The sequence below is a fragment of the Acomys russatus genome, chromosome 25, assembly GCF_903995435.1.
Source record: "Acomys russatus chromosome 25, mAcoRus1.1, whole genome shotgun sequence".
Taxonomy (NCBI): Eukaryota; Metazoa; Chordata; class Mammalia; order Rodentia; family Muridae; genus Acomys; species Acomys russatus.
In genome coordinates this window covers 3144022-3164788 of record NC_067161.1, presented here as the reverse complement: position 1 = coordinate 3164788, position 20767 = coordinate 3144022, and the positions used below count along the sequence as shown (strand labels likewise).

Here is a 20767-nt window from a genome sequence, read left to right as displayed (position 1 = left end):
CTTGTGTGTGCCTTCCTGTATGTGTGCTTGTGTGTATGTGTGCACATGCATGTTGGGCTAGTGGACAGTCTTAGCTCTTGTTCCTTAGGCATCCTTGTTTTTAATATTTTAAATTTTTTTATGATCATAATATAATTATGTCATTTTCTCTTTTCCATTCCTCCCTCCAAACCCTCCCATAATCTCCTCCTTGTTATCTTTCACATTCATGGCCTCTTTTTTCATAATGGTTGTTACATGCATCCATACACACACACACACATACACACACACACACACACACACACACACACACACACACACGCACAAATAAATAATTACAACCTGCTCAGTCTGTAGAATATTACTTGTATGTCTGTTTTCAGGGCTGACCATTTGGAATTGGCTCCCCCGAGGAAGACTATCTTGAGTCTCAGCATTCCTACAGTTGCCTGTAGTTCCTTGTGTAGGGCCGAGGACTCCTGGGCTTCTCTCATCCACACTAACATGCTCATCTTGGTCTCTCATTGGCTGGAGCTTGTCAGGTGGGCTAGACTGGCCATGAAGTGGGCCCTAGGCAGTCAAGTGTCTCTACCTCCCCAGTGCTGGATTACAGGTGTACCATCACTGCTGTTCTTTAGTTCTTTGGGGTCTGGGTATTGAAGGCATGTCCTTGTGCTTGCTTCCAGAGCCATCTCCCCAGCCCCATCGCAGCTTCTTCTTACTCAGTCCCGGCTTATCCACACTGGAGTTGGAAGGAAATCAGCCTCCATCGTCAGAGGGTGGGGCGGCAGCAGGCCACATCAACGGCCACAGTGAGCCTGAGCAGGAAGGGAAGGAGCCAGTGTTTATAGTGCATTTGGGGAAAGGCCAACAGCAACTCATCCACAAATCCTTACTGAAGCTTAAACATTTAGAATAAAGTTGACATTTGTCCCCTAAGTGGCAGTGGTGACTCACACAGGAAGATGTCTTTTTTCAGGTGCCTGAGTTAATGATGGAAAACTGAGGAGAGAGTAGTGGTGGTGTCCATGGTTCTGAAGACTGTTCCCAGAAGCCTCTGAGCTCATCATTATGGCAGTCACAACGATGAGCCATATTACTTGAAGAGGAGTGATTACTCTGGAGAAAGAGTTTTGCAAACTTCTCGTGGTTTGGTGCTTAGTCAGTGACTGAATGGAGAAGCTGGGAGCTCAGCAGTGGGTGTCCTGTCAGCCCTGTGTAGGAGCTGATGAGGACTGATTGCTTGTCCCCCCAGCCATCCGCCTTCACTAGCTCTCAGCCCCTCTGGAGGGACAGAGCAGCCACCTCCGTCTAACCAGCTGGAAGGAGGAGGGAGGTTCAGAAGTGGCTGGATGATGCCTGCTGCCCTCACTGGGGACCGAGATGTTTGGCTGACATAAATTTGTTTTGCTTATCCCTGGCCAATACTGTTGCTCAGGCTGTCTTGGCAAAGACAGCAAGTAGCACTGGCAAAGTAAGATGAGATTTGCATTTGGGACCTAGTCCCCTCCCATTTGTGTATTCTGAGTCTTTGCTCCCTCCCTGTCTAAGTGCTGTGTTGTCTAGAGAGCAGAGTTTCTTGCTCCTTTACCCCTCTCAGGCTTTTTAGTGACACTTCCCTGTCTGCTCATGTCTGTACCTGAAACCCAACTGTTTTCTTGCCTACTGGTCTTCCCCCACATGCCTCCAGGCTTTCTGAGGGCAAAGGGCAGAGGTCAGGGGTCATGTCTCATTTCTCATGCTTTAGTTCACAGATGCTCCTTGAATTACTATAGCTCCATTGTGATACATTTAACTTACCAAGGCCATAGAATAGTGGCATAGCTTGCAGTTAATTACATGGCTGCTGCCCAGCGGAGAGAAGTGGGGAGGCTATTGTATGCCACCGTGCTATCCTAGGAAGTCATCACAATTAAGTCTTGGGCCCCCACTTTTACTGAACATGTGTTGGCAAATGAGAACCAAAGCACTGTGTAGAGGATGAGCAGTCTGCATGTGGGTGGATGCCAGGCCTGGGCATGCATAGTGTTGACTGCCCATGCCAGGCCTGGCCTGTGTTTGAGCCTCAGTGTCCTCTGGATGTCCCTACGGGGAGTTGCTCCCTGATCTATGAGGAGCTCAGAAATTGTTCCTAGTGATTGGATTAGAATTTGTCCAGGACTGCTGGACTCTCAAGCTCCGGCAGGAGACTGAGATATATTTAGGAAATATTCCCCAGAAATAGTAGGAAGTGTTGTAGGAAAACAAAGGGAAGCGTTGGTGTGCTGCCATAAGGGGTTCTTGTTTTGGTTTTCCTAGACAAGGTCTCTCTGTGTATCCCTGGCTGTTCTAGAGCTCACTCTGTAGACCAGGCTGGCCTCGAACTCACAGAGATCCTCCTGCCTCTGCCTCCCGAGTGCTGGGGTCAAGGCACTACCACTAGCAGGCGTGCTTTTTGTTGATGTATTAGTTACTGTCTGCTGTACCAAAGTGGACAGTTGTGCCCCACTGCAGCGGGAGCGGCAGGAGGCTCCGCCCAAGGTTGAGCTCCTGTTGAACAGTCCTTAGGACAGGGGACACCTTCCTGGTGGCAGAGGGACGGGCTGCTTTTGTCCCAGTCTGACAGTCTTTGGGAAGCACTGATGGAAGAGGAGACAGGATGGGATTGAGATTGGGGACAGTTTCCTTTGTGCTTGCCCAGGCTGCTGGACTCTGCACCACCCACCTCATGGGAAGTGGTCCACTCACTGTAGGAGATGCCGTCACTAGGAAGAGGAAGAAGTGTCTCCCGGGGCTACTGTTGAGCGCTTTTCTCCAGGCTCCTTGTTGAGCTCTTGCTTTGGCTTGATGGAGGCAGTTCCTGCTGTTGCAGACACTGTTCGTTTTCAGCAGAAAGCAGGAGGCACGGCAGAGCATTGGTGCTTTCTCTCTATCAGGAAAACAAAATCCTCTTTCTGGTCTACTTCATAGCTCCCTTTTGTGCCTCACTGACTGGAACTCCGTCCCGTGACCCTTCTAGCTCTGGGAGAGTGCTGCAGAGTCATGTAACAGCCTCTCCCCTCTCCCCTCAATAAACAGCATAGACAAACACTCTGGGATGCTGTCAAGTAGCTTTAGGAAAGCCCTCCTGTGACCCCAGGAAACAGGGAGAGTATCTTGGGGGGTGGTGGTTCATGTGGGACCTGGGACACTGCTGTTAAAAAGCCATCGAGTTGATGGTCGTTTGCTACATCACGGAAGGACTGTCATCTCAGGACATTAGGAGAGCAGCAGGGGTGTTAAATCCATGGACTCTAAACACCACTCTCTCTTCAACTTCTAGTTATACTCTTGCACCAACATGGCTGGCTCTGGATTACCTGCAGCTATGTGCCCAGCACAGATAGAGGGGTGCAGGCAGCTGGACTCGGGCTCCCTCCTGCCACATGAGGGAGTCCTGGGTGTTCCACACAGGGCGTGAAGGCCATGGAGAGTTGGGGGCAGCATGACCAGCTCTGCATGTGGGGAGCCTAGGCAGGTTCCATTGTTTGCTGGCTGCTGTACTCTGCGTGCACTCTGGCCTCTGCTTCTGTGAATCCCTATGACACATGCCTGACAGAAGCACTCCTTAACTTTGGAGGCAACAGGAGACACCACCATGCTGTTCCAGAAGCCGGCCTCAGAAAAGGCAAGTGAGGCACTGCTGGCTGCATGGGCACTGTGCTCTAACTAGTTTGTAACCCACCCATGTTGATGGTGGAGCTTGTGGGCTCTTGAAGGGTTTTGTGGTTTTCTGCTGAAGTTGCACAGTGTGGAACTTGTCTGGGCCCTCCCAGGAGCTGGGTGCTTCTAATTAATTGTGGATTATGTGTGAATCTGTTTGAGTGTTGCCAGTATATGTGATACCACAGCCCGAGGGTGGGTGGAAGCTGTGCAGCTTGGCATCCTAATTATTCATGAGTATCTCACACACACTTAGTCTTCCCTGCCGTGGGTAAACCCCACCATTCGACCATGCATGAAGCTCACCACAACAGATGCTGGGTGCAGTCACCCCTGGGCCACAGCAGATTGGCAGCTGCGGTCAGGTCAGGGCCATGTTTTGTTGGTCACACTTGGCCAGTTGTCCAGCTAAAGATAGGAGCAGATTGAGGGATCCTTGAATACCGTACCTACAAAGTCGTCTGCTCCTGTGGAGTCATTGCATTTTGAAGCGGGGAGGCTGCTTGGTGGGTCACTTATGGATTGAGTGTCTGAGGCCCTGGGTGCATTTGGTGTCTGCTTCGCCAGTCCCCATCTGCCACTTGTTGTGGCAAATGAGGTCATTCTTCTCACCCTCCATGTTGACTTCAGTACCAACTCACTGTGACTTCCAAGTTGTGGCTTACGGGGTGTGACTTGTTTGGCTGCAAATGACAAGGCAGCCTAAGTAAAATAAGTGGACAACACTTGCAGCACCTTCACATTTAGATGCCTGGTTGGGCCTGGTTGGTCTCTCAGTCTTCCTCCTGAGGCTCTGCTAAGAGGACGAGTGAAGCGAGGCAAAACATGCTCACGACCTGTGACCAGGGCACTCCACCTCACCTCTGAGGCTTGAGCATGTGGATTCTACTGGAGCCACTAGAGAGCTTAGCATCTTTATTTCTGAAATGCAACTGTGGTATCAGACATACACACATGCACGCATGCATACACAGTAAAACCACACCTGGGGCTGTGGGTTCCTCTGTCAAGTGGCCTGTGTTCCCATCCTCGTCTTGTATCACAATTCTTTTGTGAGCTTGGGCAAGTCTCTCCTTGCCCCCAGCTTTCTTAACCTGTAGAGTGGGTGGGTCCCAGTCTTGCTTTGGGAGGTGATTTGGAGAGTTTCATGAAGTCATTGGTACTCAGTGTCACTCAGAGCCTGGTACATGGCACGCACGCTGCTGGCAGATAGTAAAGGAGCTTTTCATAGGTTTTCCATGTATAGAAGGGTGTCATTGCTACCAGAAAGTAAAGCATTTGCTGGGTTTCTTTCTTCAACTCAGCTGATCCAGCCCTCTCCTTCAGGTTAGCTTGCTGCAACATTGCCATGTGCAGAGCTATACCTGGAAGCCAAGGCCTCCTCTCTCCATCTCCTTATCCCTCTTCCATTCTTAGCACTGGCACTGTGCCCTCCTGTGTCTGCTGGGTGCTCTCTGTCCCCTTTCATGTTGTAGCTCTGAAGTTGATGCTAGAATTCCAATGAGCTTATCTGAGGCTAGCTGGGAGGTTAAGAAAGCTTGCCAGGGTATTGCTGGGCTATGTCGTAGAGAGCTTTCCTTCAGGTGTTGTGATACGGAGTCTGACACACGTCATAAGAGGGAGAGGTGTTAGGGAGATGGTTCAGCCATGACAGTACCACTGCACCATCATAGAACCTGAATCCAGATTTCTAGAAGGCACAGAAGAGCCAGACATCATGGCAGTCTTGTGTAACTCCTTTACTAGGGAGGCAGAGGCAGGCATCCCTGAAGCTCACTGGCCAGCCAGCTTAGCTGAGTCAGGCAGCTCCAGGTTCAGTGAGAGGACTTGTCTCTAGAGATACAGTGGAGACCAGCTGAGGAAGACTCCTGATATCAGCTTCTGGCCTCTGTGCACACTCCTACACATGTACACACATACCCATGCATGCACACATAAGTACATGCATATGCACACTCACAAATACACATACAGAGACACACACTGCATACATAAAGAAACGGTGAAGGAGCTGGTGGTTCAGGAAGAGGGGCCTTTCACTTTAGCCCATGTCCAAGGTCATCTGTAGCTTTGAGGAGAAGGCCCCAGACCTGCTGACAGCTGTTGTGAAGTCTCGACTGGACACATTTTGCTTCTGTACCAAGGTTGAGCTGGTTCCTCCAACCCCTGATGAATTCCCTACAGCTATTCAGAGTGAAAAAGAGAATCCAAAGTGCTAAAACTGGTAGCTTCAAACAGCTCACAGTTAAGAAAGCTATACTGAATGGTTTGGTGGCCACTGAGGTGTGGAAGTAGGTTTATATTAGAGAGATCATAGGCAAATGGGGCATCATTGGCTATGATGTTTGAAGATATTTAACATCTGATTTTATTTGAGTGTTCCTGGACCACATGTAATGAGGATGCTATCTGAATAAAATACTAGCTGTTGAATAAAACAACAGCAACAAATGGTGAAGGAAAAGTTGGTTTAGGGTCACTGTTTCAAAGGTTTCAGTTCGTGGCTTATTGTTGTGGTTGGGGCTGTGGCCTTTGGGCAGTGGGAGCTGGAAGTGCTGGAAACCTCTCACCTCTGGGTGAGATCTGGGAAACAAGGAGAGAGGAAGGAAGGCATGTAGTTTCCTATTCAGGACATGTACCTTCCTTACCAAACTTCTGTCCACCAGATCTCACCTCCCAGGGGGTCCAGAACCTTCCAGCATTTGCACTCTGGACCAAGACCTCAACACTTAAGACCTTGGGACGAATTAGAATTTAGACCATAGCAAGGTACATGTGTCAACACTGTAGCTTCTCCTAGTACAGTACTTTGTCAGGACCAAGGACAGTGGCCCCCTCCATTTGTCTACATAGAAAGAGTGGAGAACCTGGCCTCTGTGGTCAGCAAGGGCCTTGGTTTCCTATCTGTGGCCCTGACCTACTTATCTTTGAGACTCTGTTCATCTGAAAAATAGAACCAGTGCCAGCGTATGTCTCTGAAGATCATTAGCAGTGTTTGTCTCTGAGGATCCTTGGGAGGGCTGACCTTGTTGGCTTGTATTGGCAGCTTCCTTTCTCTTCACAGCCACTCCCGCTGCCTCTGGATGGCTCCTGCATTCAGGAGAGATGCAGAGGCAGGATGTGGGGGGTGGGGTGGCCTTTGTCCCTCGGATACTGCTGGCTTGTGAATGTCAGGGATGCTACTGTGATTGCTGGTGCTGGGAGAATGTTCTAGGCAGCATCTGCCCAATGGGTTTCTTCAAGCTTATGGAAGTTTCAGACTTATTAACGGTGAGGTTTCTGGACCAGCAGGAATGCGCCTGCACCACTAGCACTGTTTAGTCAAAGGGAGCCAGTGGTTCCTCCTCAGACTCCCCAGAGGGTAAAGTCTCAGGCCAAGGTGGGGTCCTGTTGGACAGGCCATGCTCCATCTACAGTGATTTAGATGAGTTTTTGTTGGCTCTGGTACACAGCATGATTCTTCCCTCAGATGTGTGTGTGTGTGTGTGTGTGTGTGTGTGTGTGTGTCTGTGTCTGTCTGTGTTGTGTGTTTTGCATATATACTGAGCAGAATCACATGCTATTTCTCAGGGGTTGGTGGGTAGTTTCTGCCTCTTGTAGATTCTCATGGAGGTGATACCATCTAGTTCGCCCTTGCACTCCTCTTGTTATCTTAACCCAGGTGCTTTTCTGGTGTCTTCCATACATCTCTCATGGAAGCCATGCTTCATGAAGTACTTCTGCGCTCACCAGCTCCTCTGTGGTGAAGTGGGGAGGAAAGCCTGGTGTGTTTGCTGCTTAGCCCCCACAGCAGTGTTCTTGGGTGTGGCTGTCCTCACCTTTCCTGTCCACCTCCTGTACCTCCACAAATGACTCTTCAGCCTTATTTCTAGTGTTAGAAACCATTTGAAATGAACAGGGTGGAATAAATGTTGGCTGTGTGGTATGGGGACATTGATAGCTACCATATGGATTTATGAACATTTACTAAGTAACATGCAGTGACTTCAAAAACAAAACAACTGTGTCTACTCGTTGTGAAAGTAACTGGTGGTCCTTGAGAGTTAATAGACTTTCTATAGTGCCTTAGCATTCCAGCCTTGGTATATGCCAACCAAGGACTGAAGAGAGAGTTTAGGAAGCCTGGGCACACTGCTCACTAGCATAGGGGTCCTACAGGAGAAGAACACACGGTCAGCAGTGGCCTCATCATAGGATGGAATGTTGTCCAGCCTGAAGAGGAACCGAGAAACTAAGCCTGCTTCAGCCAGGTGAGCCAGACACACAAGATGACAGGTTGGATTTCATTAAGGACTGGAGTTCCTAGGGTGGGTGTGCAAGGTCAAGGAGAGTGGGGGTGGGGAGAAGAAAGAACTTGCTTAACAGGCAGTGAGCTCTGTGTTGGGTGGGGAAGATGTCCCAAACAGATATGCTCATGAGTACTCAACAGCACTAGATTTTCACTTTAAAATGACTGGTTTTATGTCATGTGAATTTCATCTCAATACACTGTTAAACAACAACAACAACAGCAGAATCATGCCACATCCCTCCACTCCTTTAAGTGGCCCTTTAGGACTGTTTTTTTCCATTGCTTCCAGGCAACCTTTAAAACGTCTTGGTTTTATTTTGGTAAATATGTCTGAAAAGCTATGCCTTTCTTAAGGACTTTAGATAGTAAAATAGAAGACTTTTTCTTTGAGATAGGAAAATATTTACTTTTTTTTTTTTTTTTTTGAGACAGGGTTTCTCTGTGTAGCCCTGTTTGTCCTAGAACTCACTCTATAGACCAGGCTGACCTTGAACTCAGCGATCTACCTGGGATTAAAGGTGTGTTCCACCACTGCTCACCTAACTTTTCTTAATTTTTACAAGACTATCTCTTGATTTTTTTTTTATACTGAGACTGTGTGTATATACAGATATAAGAATATATGGATAAAATATTCAAAGTGCAGGAAATGCCCCCTCAGCCCCAGTCTCTGCTTCCAGCAGTTCCCAGTGCCTAGGTGCTGTCTTCTCTAGCCTTTTCTGAGTGGGACAGGCCAGGATGTCAGGACTCCCTGTTGGGCCACAGTATTCTTGGGGGAGTTGCTCCAGGATATGCAGTTACTCTGTTCTCTGTCTTCTTGAACTTTTGCTGACATAGGCCCCATCCAGCTCTGCATGTTTGACAAATCTGCCATGGTGCAGAAAGGTGTGTGATCAAAAAGCCAGGCACACAGTGTTTCTTTCCTACTTCAGTATTGCCAACCTGAGAAGGGGCCAGGAACTCAAGCCTTGGAATTTGACAGTGGCTCAGCACAGCCATCAGCCTGCCCCTTAACACCAATGCGAGCAGCAGCTTAGGCTGAGCTCTGTGGGAAGTGTGGGTTCCAGCCTCTCAGAGCCACCAGAACTGGGGGCAGCCTGCACTGCACCCTACCTAGGACAGTGGCCTTTCTCTGTGCCCACGTCCCTCTGAGGAACTCATGCTTGCCTTGTCTTAAACAGCATTTGAGGGAGTTGTCCTGGTGATTAGAGAGGTAAAAACTAAGCCTAAGTACAAACTCACAGGCTAGAGCTTAGTCAGGACTAAAGTGGTTGGGGAAAAGGGAGCAGTGGTTATTTGGGAAACAGGCTGCCTGTGGCAGAAAAGAATACGTATTTTATTGAATTCTTGGAGAGTTCTGGAGATGTTCATCATGACGATTGTGTGTGTGTGTGTGTGTGTGTGTGTGTGTGTGTGTGTGTGTGTGTGTGTGTAGGTGTGCACACACCATGGTGAGTTGTAGAGGCTGGTTCTTGCCAGCTCATCTGAGACAGTCTCTGCCTCCCATCCTGCCACAGGAGTGCTGGGCTACAGGTGCAAGTTGCCTCATCTTTTCTGGATTTACATGGATTCTGGGAATCTGAACTCCGGCCCTGGTGTTTACTCCCCACCCCATTTAAAAAAAAAGGGGTGGTGGTGGAATACATTCCTTTAGTTAAGGGGACTTTCCCATGTAAGATACAACTCAATGACCACCTTGTCCCTGGAGACACCATGACAGGAGCCTGTACTGGTAGGATTTTCCCTTGTCCTAATGAACTCAGGGACAGGCACAATCCACGCATGCTAGCAAGGGAGGGGAGGAGCTGGGCAGAAAGTGGCTCCTGTGGCTCAAGGGTTGGAGGGCCTGTGTTTTCTCTTTGTAAGCACATCTCTATCATGGTTTTCAGGGCATCTGCCTTAAAGATAATGTGCTCTATGTGTGAGTATACGTGGGGCGTGCTTGGCTGACTGGCAGAGGGCATGGGGATGTTGGGCTTTCTCAACAAGTGGGAGAGTGGCCTTCTTCTTTCTTCTGTACCTAACATTTTCTTAATTTTCTACCCTGCTGCCATGGGTTTCTCAAATGCTATGGCCTCTGATTACACAGAAGCAACTGTTTTTAAGCCTGATGAGGCCTTGAGTTCATCAGACCTCTGGTTCGTTCTCTCTCTTTCTTTCTTTCTTTTTTTGAGACAGGGTTTCTCTGTGTAGGCTTGGCTGTCCTGGACTCATTTTGTAGACCAGGCTGACCTCGAATTCACAGAGATCTGCCTGCCTCTGCTTCCTTGATTGCTGGGATTATAGGCATGCACCACCACACCTGGCTAGACCTCTGGTTTTCTAAAGGCAGTTGGAAGAGTTGCTGGAGCCCTCCAGTTGCTGGGTGAAGTGATGGGGTAGGGTGAGGCCATACTCAGCTACCATGCATGTCAAGGGACAGGCTTGACTAGGGAGCCTGCCCTGGGAGTCTGTGTCCCTCCCTTTACTAGCTGTATGACCTGGGTCAGCCCTCGCTCTAGTGTGCCTCTACCTCCTCCTCTGTTGTAGGTCTGAGTGCACTCTACTGCAGCTACTCCCAGTTCTCACCTTGAGAGGCTGTCTGGAAGCCTTGTGCATTGCTGGGCACACAGAAAGCAGCCCGTGTGTGGTGGCCTCTGGCCATCTCAGCATTCGGCACTGGCCTGAGATACTTTTGTTTTCTTCTTCCTGACTGAAGAGCTCTTGGTGGGTGGGGCAGGGGAGGGTGAAGAAGGAAACAAGAGGAAGAAATAAGAAAAAGCTAGAATGGGCCTGAGATTGATTTCAAGTTATATTTTGAAGCTCAGTATAGTTTATCCTTTCTCTGGTAGATAAAAGGAAAGGGAGTGGGCAGGCAGGCAGAAATACAAAAAGCAGGATGTTAAGTTCAAAACGATGATGTAGGTTAAGTATATGTGCATAGAAGAACATTGTTTTATTTCTGTACACATGACCTCTCGAGCGTTCTCCTTAAATATAAGCAACGTGAGCCTCAGGGGAGTGTTTGTAAGAGGCTCTTGAAAGCCTATGGGAAAGATGTTTTACAAAGCCAGAATTACCGCATGGATAGGTTACAGGTGTAAGTGTGTGTACACACCTACCACATCCAGATGTCATCATTTCTTTTTTGGTTTAAAGAGGGATTATAACACCAATTAGCCTCTGGCTTATCCCCTCCCCTCACACCACAATTTATGTAGTAACTGTGGAATACTTTGTGTGCCCAGGCCAGTGGTGCTGGTTCTGTGTCTCTAGTCGTGTGTAGCCCCCTGTGGGTTCTTGTTCTTCTAGGCCTCTTGAAATCATATTGAGGGGTCCTGTGGCCATTTTGGGTGGGGCAATGGATGTGGATTTGTTGGCTGACTCGTAAGTTTGAGGTCATAGCAATGACACGTAGGAACTTTTCATCCTCCCTGCTGTCCTGGCCCCTTCCCTGGTGTATATATGACATCACAGTTCTGTACTTGGGCCTGAATGCCTGTCAGTGGCACAGGAAATTACAGCTGTGAACCTGGTGTTTAGTGCTCTTGGATGAGGCCTTGAACTTGTTATTAAAGGCAATTGGCATTTCTGCCCAGCCCATTTGACACTCAGTTCCTGGCGCCGAGGGCGGGTTTTAGCAGTGGGCCACAGTGAACCATTTACTCCATTGTTAATTCACGTCTTCATCTGACCCTCAATTCATTTAACAGCTCTCAGGTGTGCTGTGCTCAGGTGCTGTGCCAGGCACTGGGCTTCCTGTTCTCTAGGGGCTCTTAGGGTGGCTGGGCTGAGACTCTGGTGGCCCGAACTCCTAGCTTCCACCAGCAACTGATGTGTGTGCATGTGAAAGGAGCTTAGCAAGAAGGGTCCAGATGATGATGGGCGGTTGCAGGCCCACTCCAGTTTAGAAGACAGAGGCATACTTGTAGGAGCCTGGCAGCTGAGGAGGCCGTGCTTGGACGATTGCCTGTTTCTGTAGTTGCATGGTCTCTTCAAGTCAGCCTGCACCTTTTGCTCCTGCCCTTCAGGGAGCTGCCATGGCTCCTGTGTCCATCAGGAGGTCCTGCCAGTGCTCAAGACAATTAAGACAGATTGTCTGCAGTTTTGATTCCTCTGTGGCTTTGCCCCAGTGTGAGACTGTAGGGCTTTGACACGTGTGACATTTTACTCAGTGGGCTTTATGTGCCAGTGTCTGCATTTGTCCTGTTTAGGTTTTGCACCTGGTGACTAAGAACCAGAACAAATTGCCCAAAAGTTTAATTTCTCCTTTAAGGATGTCAGTGCCAACTTGGCCTTTTGGCAAATGAGCTTTTAGCTTAAGGACTTTGCGAGCTGACTGAGAACTAGGTGCTCTTTCGCTTGATGCATCTGTTTCCACCTACCTTTATCTCTCAAATCACAGATAGTGGCCCATTCATTTTCAGAAAATTCTATATGATTGCTCAGTTTGAGTCAGCTGTCACCAGTGGCTCCCTCGGGTAGAGGGGCTGGAAGCCTGTGGCAACAGAGAATGGGAGCTGGCCTGGGAGTAAGCTAGGGCAGGCCTCTGACTCTCAGCTCTGCCACAGAGAGCCAAGGTAAACCAGGGGAGGGCAATTTGAGCAAAACTTGAAGGGCAGCTCTGAATTGGAATTTGGATAGGCTTTTCAGGAGCATGTGCTGAAATACAGAGACAGGCGAGGAGGAGAGCAGGTTTGATGTGGTTGGAAAAAGGGAAGGATCAGGCCAGTGTTGAACTCACAGAGCTCTGCCTCCTTGGTGCTGGGTTTAAAGGAGAGTTGTCACCACAACTGGCCCAGCTCTTTCCCTCTCCTCTCTAGTCCCTTGTCTGGGTACAGCCAGTGACCCACAGTGATTAGCCCAGTGTCAAGACCACATGCATAGCTGCAGAGAGTTCCCTTCATTCTCTTATTGCGGGGGACAGTGTTGAAGTGGAGAGGAGGCAACATGTGCTGTCATCTTGTGAAACTGTGGACAGTATACAACTGGGTGAGTGCAGGGGAGGGGCAGGGCTTCTATGGAATGGTCACAGACCAGTGCCCTGCCCCATTCTAAGGGGTTAGCCAAGGTTCTCCCACTGGGCAAGCTGCGAGGCAAAGTGGCTCTCTCTTGGGGGCTGGGGAGCTGAGGTCTGGGTGCCCCAGTGGAGCTTCCACCAGCTGCCTGTGCTTGACAGGCTTGTCCACTTCAGTGGGCCTTGATGTGCAGCCACTAAGGTGGGTCCAGCTGTCCTTTCATATCAGGAGAACCGAAGGAGTGTTTGCTCATATACTTGTGGTTTTGACTGCCTCATTTCCCATATTTAAGTACTCTTCTACCTGAGATTATTTCCGTTTATAGCACAAGTAGAGCTTGAAGTCGTGTTTTCTGCTCCCAAAATGGTTCCTTGCCATGTCAGCGTTCGTGGACAAAGCCATATTTTGTGCAGTGGTTGGAAAAACTTTTTATCTTAGATCAATTTCTGACAGCTGAAGTTGACATTCTCCTGTATGTATGACTGGATTTGCAGCTCACTCTTCTCTAGCCAAGCGAAGACCTGCTTTCGAGAGATAGCCATGGCCCTTCAGCCTCTGGAGAGGGACTGGCTGGCACGGCCGGGCTCCACGGAGGCTGGGAGTCAGAGCCTCTCCTTTGTGTTTTTCTGGGGATTGCGCCTCAGTAAAGAGTCAGGAACCACAGTGGAGAGACCGTTACATACTGGGGAGAGAGAGCCTCTGCTTATGCACACTTCTGAGATTGGTGGCCGGTGATTGTCACACGTCACTGCTGCCCTGGAAGGCACAGGCCAGCCAGCAGAGCAGCAAGCATGAGTTTCATATCAAAGTCTGTCAAAGAGCATTAGGGGCCTCTGCCACCTTCAGCACTGCTGTGCTGTGGAGTCTGTGCAAGGCAGGAGGGGAGCTAACAGCTTTCTCTCTGTGGTGCCACCAGCCGGGTGTTGCTTTGTCTGCACTTGGGACTGTTGTCTATTCCTTTGACGTTTGTGCAGGTTAGATCAGGGTCCCTCCAGGAGTCTGCAAACAGTGTGTGGGGCAGGCATGGTTCCACTGTTGCTGGCTGGTAGCCCAGCAGATGCCGTTTGACCCTGTGTGGGGAGCTCTCTTCTCTGGTCTGCTGCTTTACAGCAGAGAGAGTTCTCAAGAGTTTCCTTTTATTGGCAAGGTTGAGGTGCACAGGGGCTTAGTATATAGCCCATGTTTCCACAAATGGGCCCAGCATAAATGGGTGGCACTATGATTCCACCTTCTGTCCCCTGCCACTGAAGGGAAGGGGTAGCGAGAGCCTTCAGGAGTCCCTGTTAGATGCCACTGTGTCCCAGACTCCTCATTAATCCTAACAGCACTTCTGTGAGATGGCGTTGAGGTTTGTCTGGTTCTTGTTGAAACAAGGCCTCATGTAGCCCAGGCTGGCTTCAAATTCCCTGTGTAGCCAAGGATGGCCTCGGACTCTTGCTCCTGCTGTCTCTTCCTCCCACACAGTATGGGGGGTTACCGTGTGTTGCTGGTATGTGTGCCTCCATGCTTCATGAGACAGAGACTGCTGAGATCCCATTTTATCCTTAAGGCGCCACTCAGGCAGGAGCTGGGCTCCGAGGTCGGCACCTGACTGCAGAGGCTGAGTGGCTGTCCTGTGCTAGGCAGAACCGTGCCCAGGTTGCCTGTGACACGGGCCGAGTGGGGGCTTCAACTTAGGGCTGCTGGCCCCAGAGCCTGTTGGTTGTAACTTGCTGTGGATTTTCTTCTGTTACTGGAATGGAAGCTTCTAGAATCCATATCTGAGCTTCCTTTTGCCCTTTACATCTGCCCACAGGACAATTTCGACCGTCGTAGGTGGTAGAGGTTTGAGGTATTGGGTATTCTGAAGAGACTGTCACAATCTGTTTCCTGCTCTGTGGTACAGATTGCCCTTGACAGGAGGCTGTGAGACTAGAAACAAGGCTTGCTGGGCAGAGGCATCGTAGCTTCATAGGAAGTGCTATTATTGTCATTGGATTTCTGTATGTGTGTATTATTTATTCATTTGTAGTTAGCATATAATGTAATGAGTCTCATTGTGCCATTTCCATAATTACATATCATTATATTTTCCCTCTCCATTTTCCTCCTGTTCTCCCGTTGCTGTCCCCTTCCTCTATTGAGTCACCTTCCTGCTTTCATGTCCCATGTGCTCATCACCTTTTCACCCTGCTTCCCTTCCTTCCTTCCTTCCTTCCTTCCTTCCTTCCTTCCTTCCTTCCTTCTCTCTCTCTCTCTCTCCCCCTCTCTCTCTCACACGCACACACGTAGACACAAAGAAAATGTGATGTTTGTCATTTGGAGCTTTGCTGTTGCCTTTAGAAGTAGGAAGTTAGGTCAGAATGGCCTCTCTGGTCTCTCAGTTTTCGGGAGTCAAATCTAACACCTATGTTGAACATGCAGTGAGAGGGGATCCCAGGAGCTGAGATGTGTGGCATGGTGCTGCGTGAACGCGAGGAAGAGCAGGGAGACTCGCAGTCTCACACCCACAGCTGCTGTGGGGCAAGGCAGGGAGGCTTCTCAGAGGAGGCACACCCTTGCCAGGGCCTGGGCAGGTGGGCCCGGGTTTTCTTATAAAGTAACTGGAGGATTTAATGTGAAGAAAGATGGATTCTGACCAGGAAATCTGGGAGATAACATCTCTGTGTAATAAAGTCCATCTTAAAGGAAAGTCTAAGCACAGGTTGGGTGACAGTAGTGCAGTCAGAATCATCTGGAGACCCCCTCAGGAGGCCTCTGGGCCAGACAGATGCTGTCACTGTGTCTGAGTAGGGGACGCTGTTGGACACAGATGCTCAGGATTGTGGGAGGGGCAGAGCAGCTCAGAGGACTGAGGGCTTGTCAGTGTGGCAACACCTGACCTACCAACTCCAGGCCACTCATTACTGAGTACACAGGTCCTGGAGGTCACAGTCTGGTCCCAGCTTGGGGACCAGACAACACAAGCAGTTCATGAGTGTCATCTAGCTGTGTTGCTGCAGAGTGGAGAGGAGGGCAGACAGGGCCGCTGGCAAACAGTGCACGATCCTCAGTTAGGAGGCTCTGTGCCTTCCAGCCCTAGATGGCGACCGTGAGCACCCCCTTTCTGTGTGGTTCATGCCCAGCTTAGACCTCTAGTGGGGAAGAAAGCCTGGAGGACAATTCAGAATCCGCGCAGGTCCTGGAGTGGAGGAGTAGCCAAGCGTGTGTCCACAGTGCCCTCAGCACTGCCTGGCTTGCCTGAAGATGGAGCCCAGGATGCTAACCCTGCCTGCTGCTGATAGAAAGTGAATCTGTCATTCTGTTTCCTTCATGGCCATGGCAGTGTGTGGATGCAGCTCCTGCGTTGGTTCTCCTCTCTACACTTATCAATTAGGCTAACATTCCAAGTGGTGGCAGCCGTTCGCATTTCTCCCTGAGCTTCCTGCTGCAGCCTGTGAGAGGCATAGCCTGCAGATACCCCTGCCTCAATCTCATCTGGTCGCTGGCTCCCCTTGTGTCTGAAGGGAGGCCACACAGAGGCTTGGACTCTGGTGTGAGGCTCTGAGCAGGGACCCTGATGACCAGGGCCAGAGCAGAAACCTCACTGAGTTGGCTTCAAGTGAGCTTGTGGTGGTCGCTGTTACTCACCATTAGGAACGGTCCTTGGACAGCCGTCTTCTTCCTCAGATCAGGCGGGCGCTTAGCTCTCCCCTGGGAAAGCACTTACACCAGGAGGTAGATGGATGAGATAGTGAATTGTGGCTGGGTATTCAGGGCTCAGACCTGCCTGTGGTCTGCCCGTGCCTCACCCTAGGGCCTCCTTTCTGTTGCTCAGGGCTGCTCGATTGGGTCATAGATTCACAACTTCCCTCTTGTTCCTCAGTCTCTTCCAGTCATCTCTAATTCTTGTTAATATCTTTTATAGAAAGGTGTTTCCTAGCTACTTTTGGTATTATGAAAGATTTTAAATTTGAGGAAGTTTGCTAGGATCATCAATGCCCCTGGCCTTAAAACACGAAGCTGGCGACAGAGCCTTTGAGCACCCCTGTCATGGCGCCATCAACTTGGACCCATGTAGTTGGTCCTGGACATAGCATATAATCTTGGACATAGTCACAGACTCCTACTAAATGATTTGGATACTGTGCTTCCTAGCAGTCATCATAGGGGAAATCAAGGAACCAGATAAAGCAATACTGCCGTCCCCAGTTGGTGCGATGCCTTCAGCGTGCCCACAGCACCAGTGGACAAGCCTGATGGAGGCAGGAAGTGTGGGTGCATATTGCCATTCCCTGTCCCTGAGTGCTTTCCTGTGTGGAAGTGGCCAGAGGCCTGGCTTTCCTGAGCGTGTGTGCAGTGTGCGCTATGTATTGTCAGCTGTGCTCGTCTCAGAAGGCAGCGTCAGACAGCCAGATGTTTACTATCCTTAGCTCAAGACTACCTGATGTGCTCCCTGGGCTGGCAAGCAGCTGCAAGTGGCAATAATCGCTGCCCACAACAGATGTGGTCTAGGAGCAGAGACTTGGGGAAGCACTCAGAAGCTGCGAGCTGAGTATGTCCTCTCAGGAGAACACCCTTCCTCCCAACACCCATCTCATCTGCCCTTCTGCTTGTGTGGTAGATGAAGGCGGCAGGTGAGCCCATGGGGTCTCTGAGGCCGTGAAAGAATTCTTGCCAGGAACAGGGAACTTAGCTAGACAAGCCATCTGTAGTGATGTGTCCTGCGGACAGGCAAGGGACAGCTTCGCAGGGATCATCTGCTCATGTATGTTGCTTTGTTCTCTTCCTTCAGATGAGCTGCGCCAAGCCATCGTGGCGATGATGAACAGAAAGGACGAACTGGAAGAAGAGAACGGGTACTGTGAGGCCACAGTTGGCTCTTTCTGTGTCACCTGTCCCCCGAGTGAATGGGTGGAGAGCATGGTGTCTTGCTGCCATAGCTGTGACTGAAAACATCTTACCTTACTGTTACTTTAAATTCGTGTGTGTGTGGCAGGCAGCAGCGGGGACTAGATGCTATGAAGCAGGAGTTACAGGCAGTTTTGAGTCGCCTGACATGGGTGGTGGGATCTTAACAAATTTCTTATTTTTCTGGACCACTTCAGTAAGTAGATTTGTTGTGGCTTGCACATAAGCCAGGGATGGAAAACCAACAACAGTGGTGCCATCTTCCAACAAGGAGAATGTGGGAAACCAGCCTGTAATGACAGCCCTCACCGATAGGATCCACATCCCCACATTCTCAGATCTCTACAGCCATCCCCATGGTCAATTTTAGAACAATGCTGTACCACTTCTGTTCAACTCCCTGCCCACGAGGCACTCTTAAAGTGACCTTTAGTTGAGGATCTATAGTCTGTGTTCCTGTCCACTCAAATTGGGCATACGTGGAGTAAGGTGACAATTGGATTCTTTTAATTTTGGTTCTTAATTTTTTTTTCTTTCTTCCCTATTGAAGTCCATACTGCCTGTGCAGGTGTCTGAGGTTGACCGTTCTCCCCACCAGAGTCTGTGCTGAGGCCGGGTGGCCAGTGGCAGGCTTGCCTAAAGTTACTCACAGAAGCCTGTCTGACTCAGGGAGGTGGTGGGTGGAGGGTTCACATGTGCGCTTAGGTCACCCTTCTGTCCTTTACTGGTGGCAGCAGTCACAGTTCTCTGTTGAACCTTATTCTGGGTCTTTGTCCTCCATGGAGACATCTGAAGGCAAAGAAGCACAAATGCTACAACAGAAAAGGCTGCTTCGGGCCACCACGGACTCTGAACAAGAGGCTTCTCGCCACTGCAAGGCTCATTTGCTTGCTCTAGCTGGAGCGATGCTCTTGAAGAAGCCGTGGAGTTGTCTCCCCTTGAGAAGAAAGACAACAACTGTATGCTGATTTCTTCCTCCTCCGGGATGTTTCTGTCGGGGGCAGCACGCTCCAGAAGGCGCATGTTCTCCAAGCTCTCAGAGGGCTTGGAGGCAGTGGCGTGCCGTGGTGGGGCGTGATGGATCTGGAACATTCCGAGGTTCACAGCAGGCATCCTCTGGATGTGGCCTGTAAATGCCTCAGTTGGTTTTTTAGAAACAGCCATTTAGGTGCAGTGAAACAGAACCATGTTTAATTTATCGTAGGGTGGTAACTTGTGATCCTTCCTAGAACTGCTACCCCTGGTCATTTTCTGGGGACAAGAAATGTATGGGCATTCTATAAAAGCTAAAAGGTATAGAATGTAAGGTAATGCCTTGCTAATGTTGCTAGCTTAGTCTGTGCTGTGTCTAATACATACTCCATAGAATGCCTTACATACTAACTTACATGGAGGCTGCAGTGACCTGTGGGTCCTGGGATAGCTTATGGGCAGCAATGGAAGCAGGGTCAGGTGTCTGTCCTGGAATCCGAGCAAGTATTCTGTATTTTTCTGCCACAGAGTACTCCTTCATTTGTGAGATCACTTACCCAACTGAGGCTGTGTCAGACCTTCTGCTTAACACCCACACCTTTGGCTGGAGTGTCTTTGAAAGCACCTCCGTGGCGTTTGCTGGCCCCCTTGTTTCCTTGACCTCAGCTGTCCCAGAATCTGACCACAGGAGCCTGCCCTGCGGCTCAGGGTCTTTATCACTCCTGTGCTCTTGGCTTTTGTTTGCTGTCTGCTAACAGCTTAGGTGAGGTAGACCTGCACTGTGCTTGCTGCAGAGCCTGTGGGCAGTGATGAAACTTGCTCTGGGTTAAGAACCCCGCTGTTCTCTGGAGGGCTTGGTGGACAGCCTCTGAATGGAGGGCTCCTCTTTTCCAGGTCACTGCGCAATCTCCTTGATGGTGAGATGGAGCACTCAGCCGCACTCAGGCAGGAGGTGGACGCCTTGAAAAGGAAGGTGACAGAGCAACAGGAACGCCATACCACAAAGGTTCAGGCGCTGGCAAGGTAGTCGGGGCAGGGAATGGAGGGGCAAGCATGTATACCCCAGTTCCACACGTACCTCCCTTCTGTTTGCTTTTGAGAAAAGGCTTGCTATGTGTGTAGCCCAGCTGGGCCTCAAACATAGAATCCTCCTGCCTTGGCCTCCAAGTGCAGGGATTACAGGCATGTACCACCACACCTCACTTGTACTTTTAATTAAACAGAAAGGGAATACCAAAGAAAACTACATGTGTGCATTTTCATTTCATGTACTTTGGATGAAAGACACACATGCATATGCTTCAAAATCAGGGGCTAACTGATGGGCACTCTCCTGTTTCCTGTCACTCAGTTTGCTCCCTGCTGGCTTAACTAGAGCCAGTCCCAGAGATGCTTGTGTGACTGAGGCGGATGTGTGAAAGCCCTCTTACCTGTTCGTGAGGAGCTCTGTAAGGGGCGTGGACGTTGGCAGTTGGCAGGTCGTCTGTCAAACAGACAAGTATTGTAATGCCCAAGTCACGAAACTTCACAGACTACCAGAGACCAGTCAGATGCAATGTACACAGGGTCTTTTTTATTGATCTTGCTCCGGAGCAAGGACCGTCCGTTCCCCAGAGGCTGAGGAAGGTGGGCGGCCTTGACTCCTTCGAATACAAGGTTTTTAAAGGCAGGAACTGCAAGTGGGACTTTTCCAGCCTTGGCATCACATAATTGGGTAAGGGGCATAGGGGAAGTTGGCCTTAACTGATAAGGTACAGGGCAGAGGAGCTTTGAGTCATGCTACAGGGGGACTCTTATCTAGACATTGCATCTGCTGTAGCTGTTACACTTCAGGTCTCCCACACAATTGGGGAAGGGGAAGCTGGCCCTAATCTGATAAGGTGAGCTTTTGTTTGGATCTCAGAGAATTGAGCCCCTCATCTAGCTCCCAGGGAAGTTGACTTCAAGCTGATTGCGCATAGGGCAGGGAGGGGCT

The 20767-nt window shown here is 49.8% G+C and overlaps 1 protein-coding gene and 1 pseudogene across 3 annotated transcripts in view; both read left to right on the top strand.

The window, feature by feature from the left end:
* Snx29 (sorting nexin 29) overlaps nt 1-20767 on the top strand; it is a 386740-nt gene that overhangs the window by 89333 nt on the left and 276640 nt on the right. For all 3 annotated transcript variants that reach the window (XM_051167340.1, XM_051167339.1, XM_051167341.1), the window contains 2 exons: nt 17705-17768; nt 19687-19815. In XM_051167340.1, the coding sequence (XP_051023297.1) occupies nt 17705-17768; nt 19687-19815 (193 nt within the window). The remainder of the gene's footprint in view (nt 1-17704; nt 17769-19686; nt 19816-20767) is intronic.
* Nucleotides 5712-6593, top strand: LOC127208002 (ATP synthase subunit g, mitochondrial-like; annotated as a pseudogene).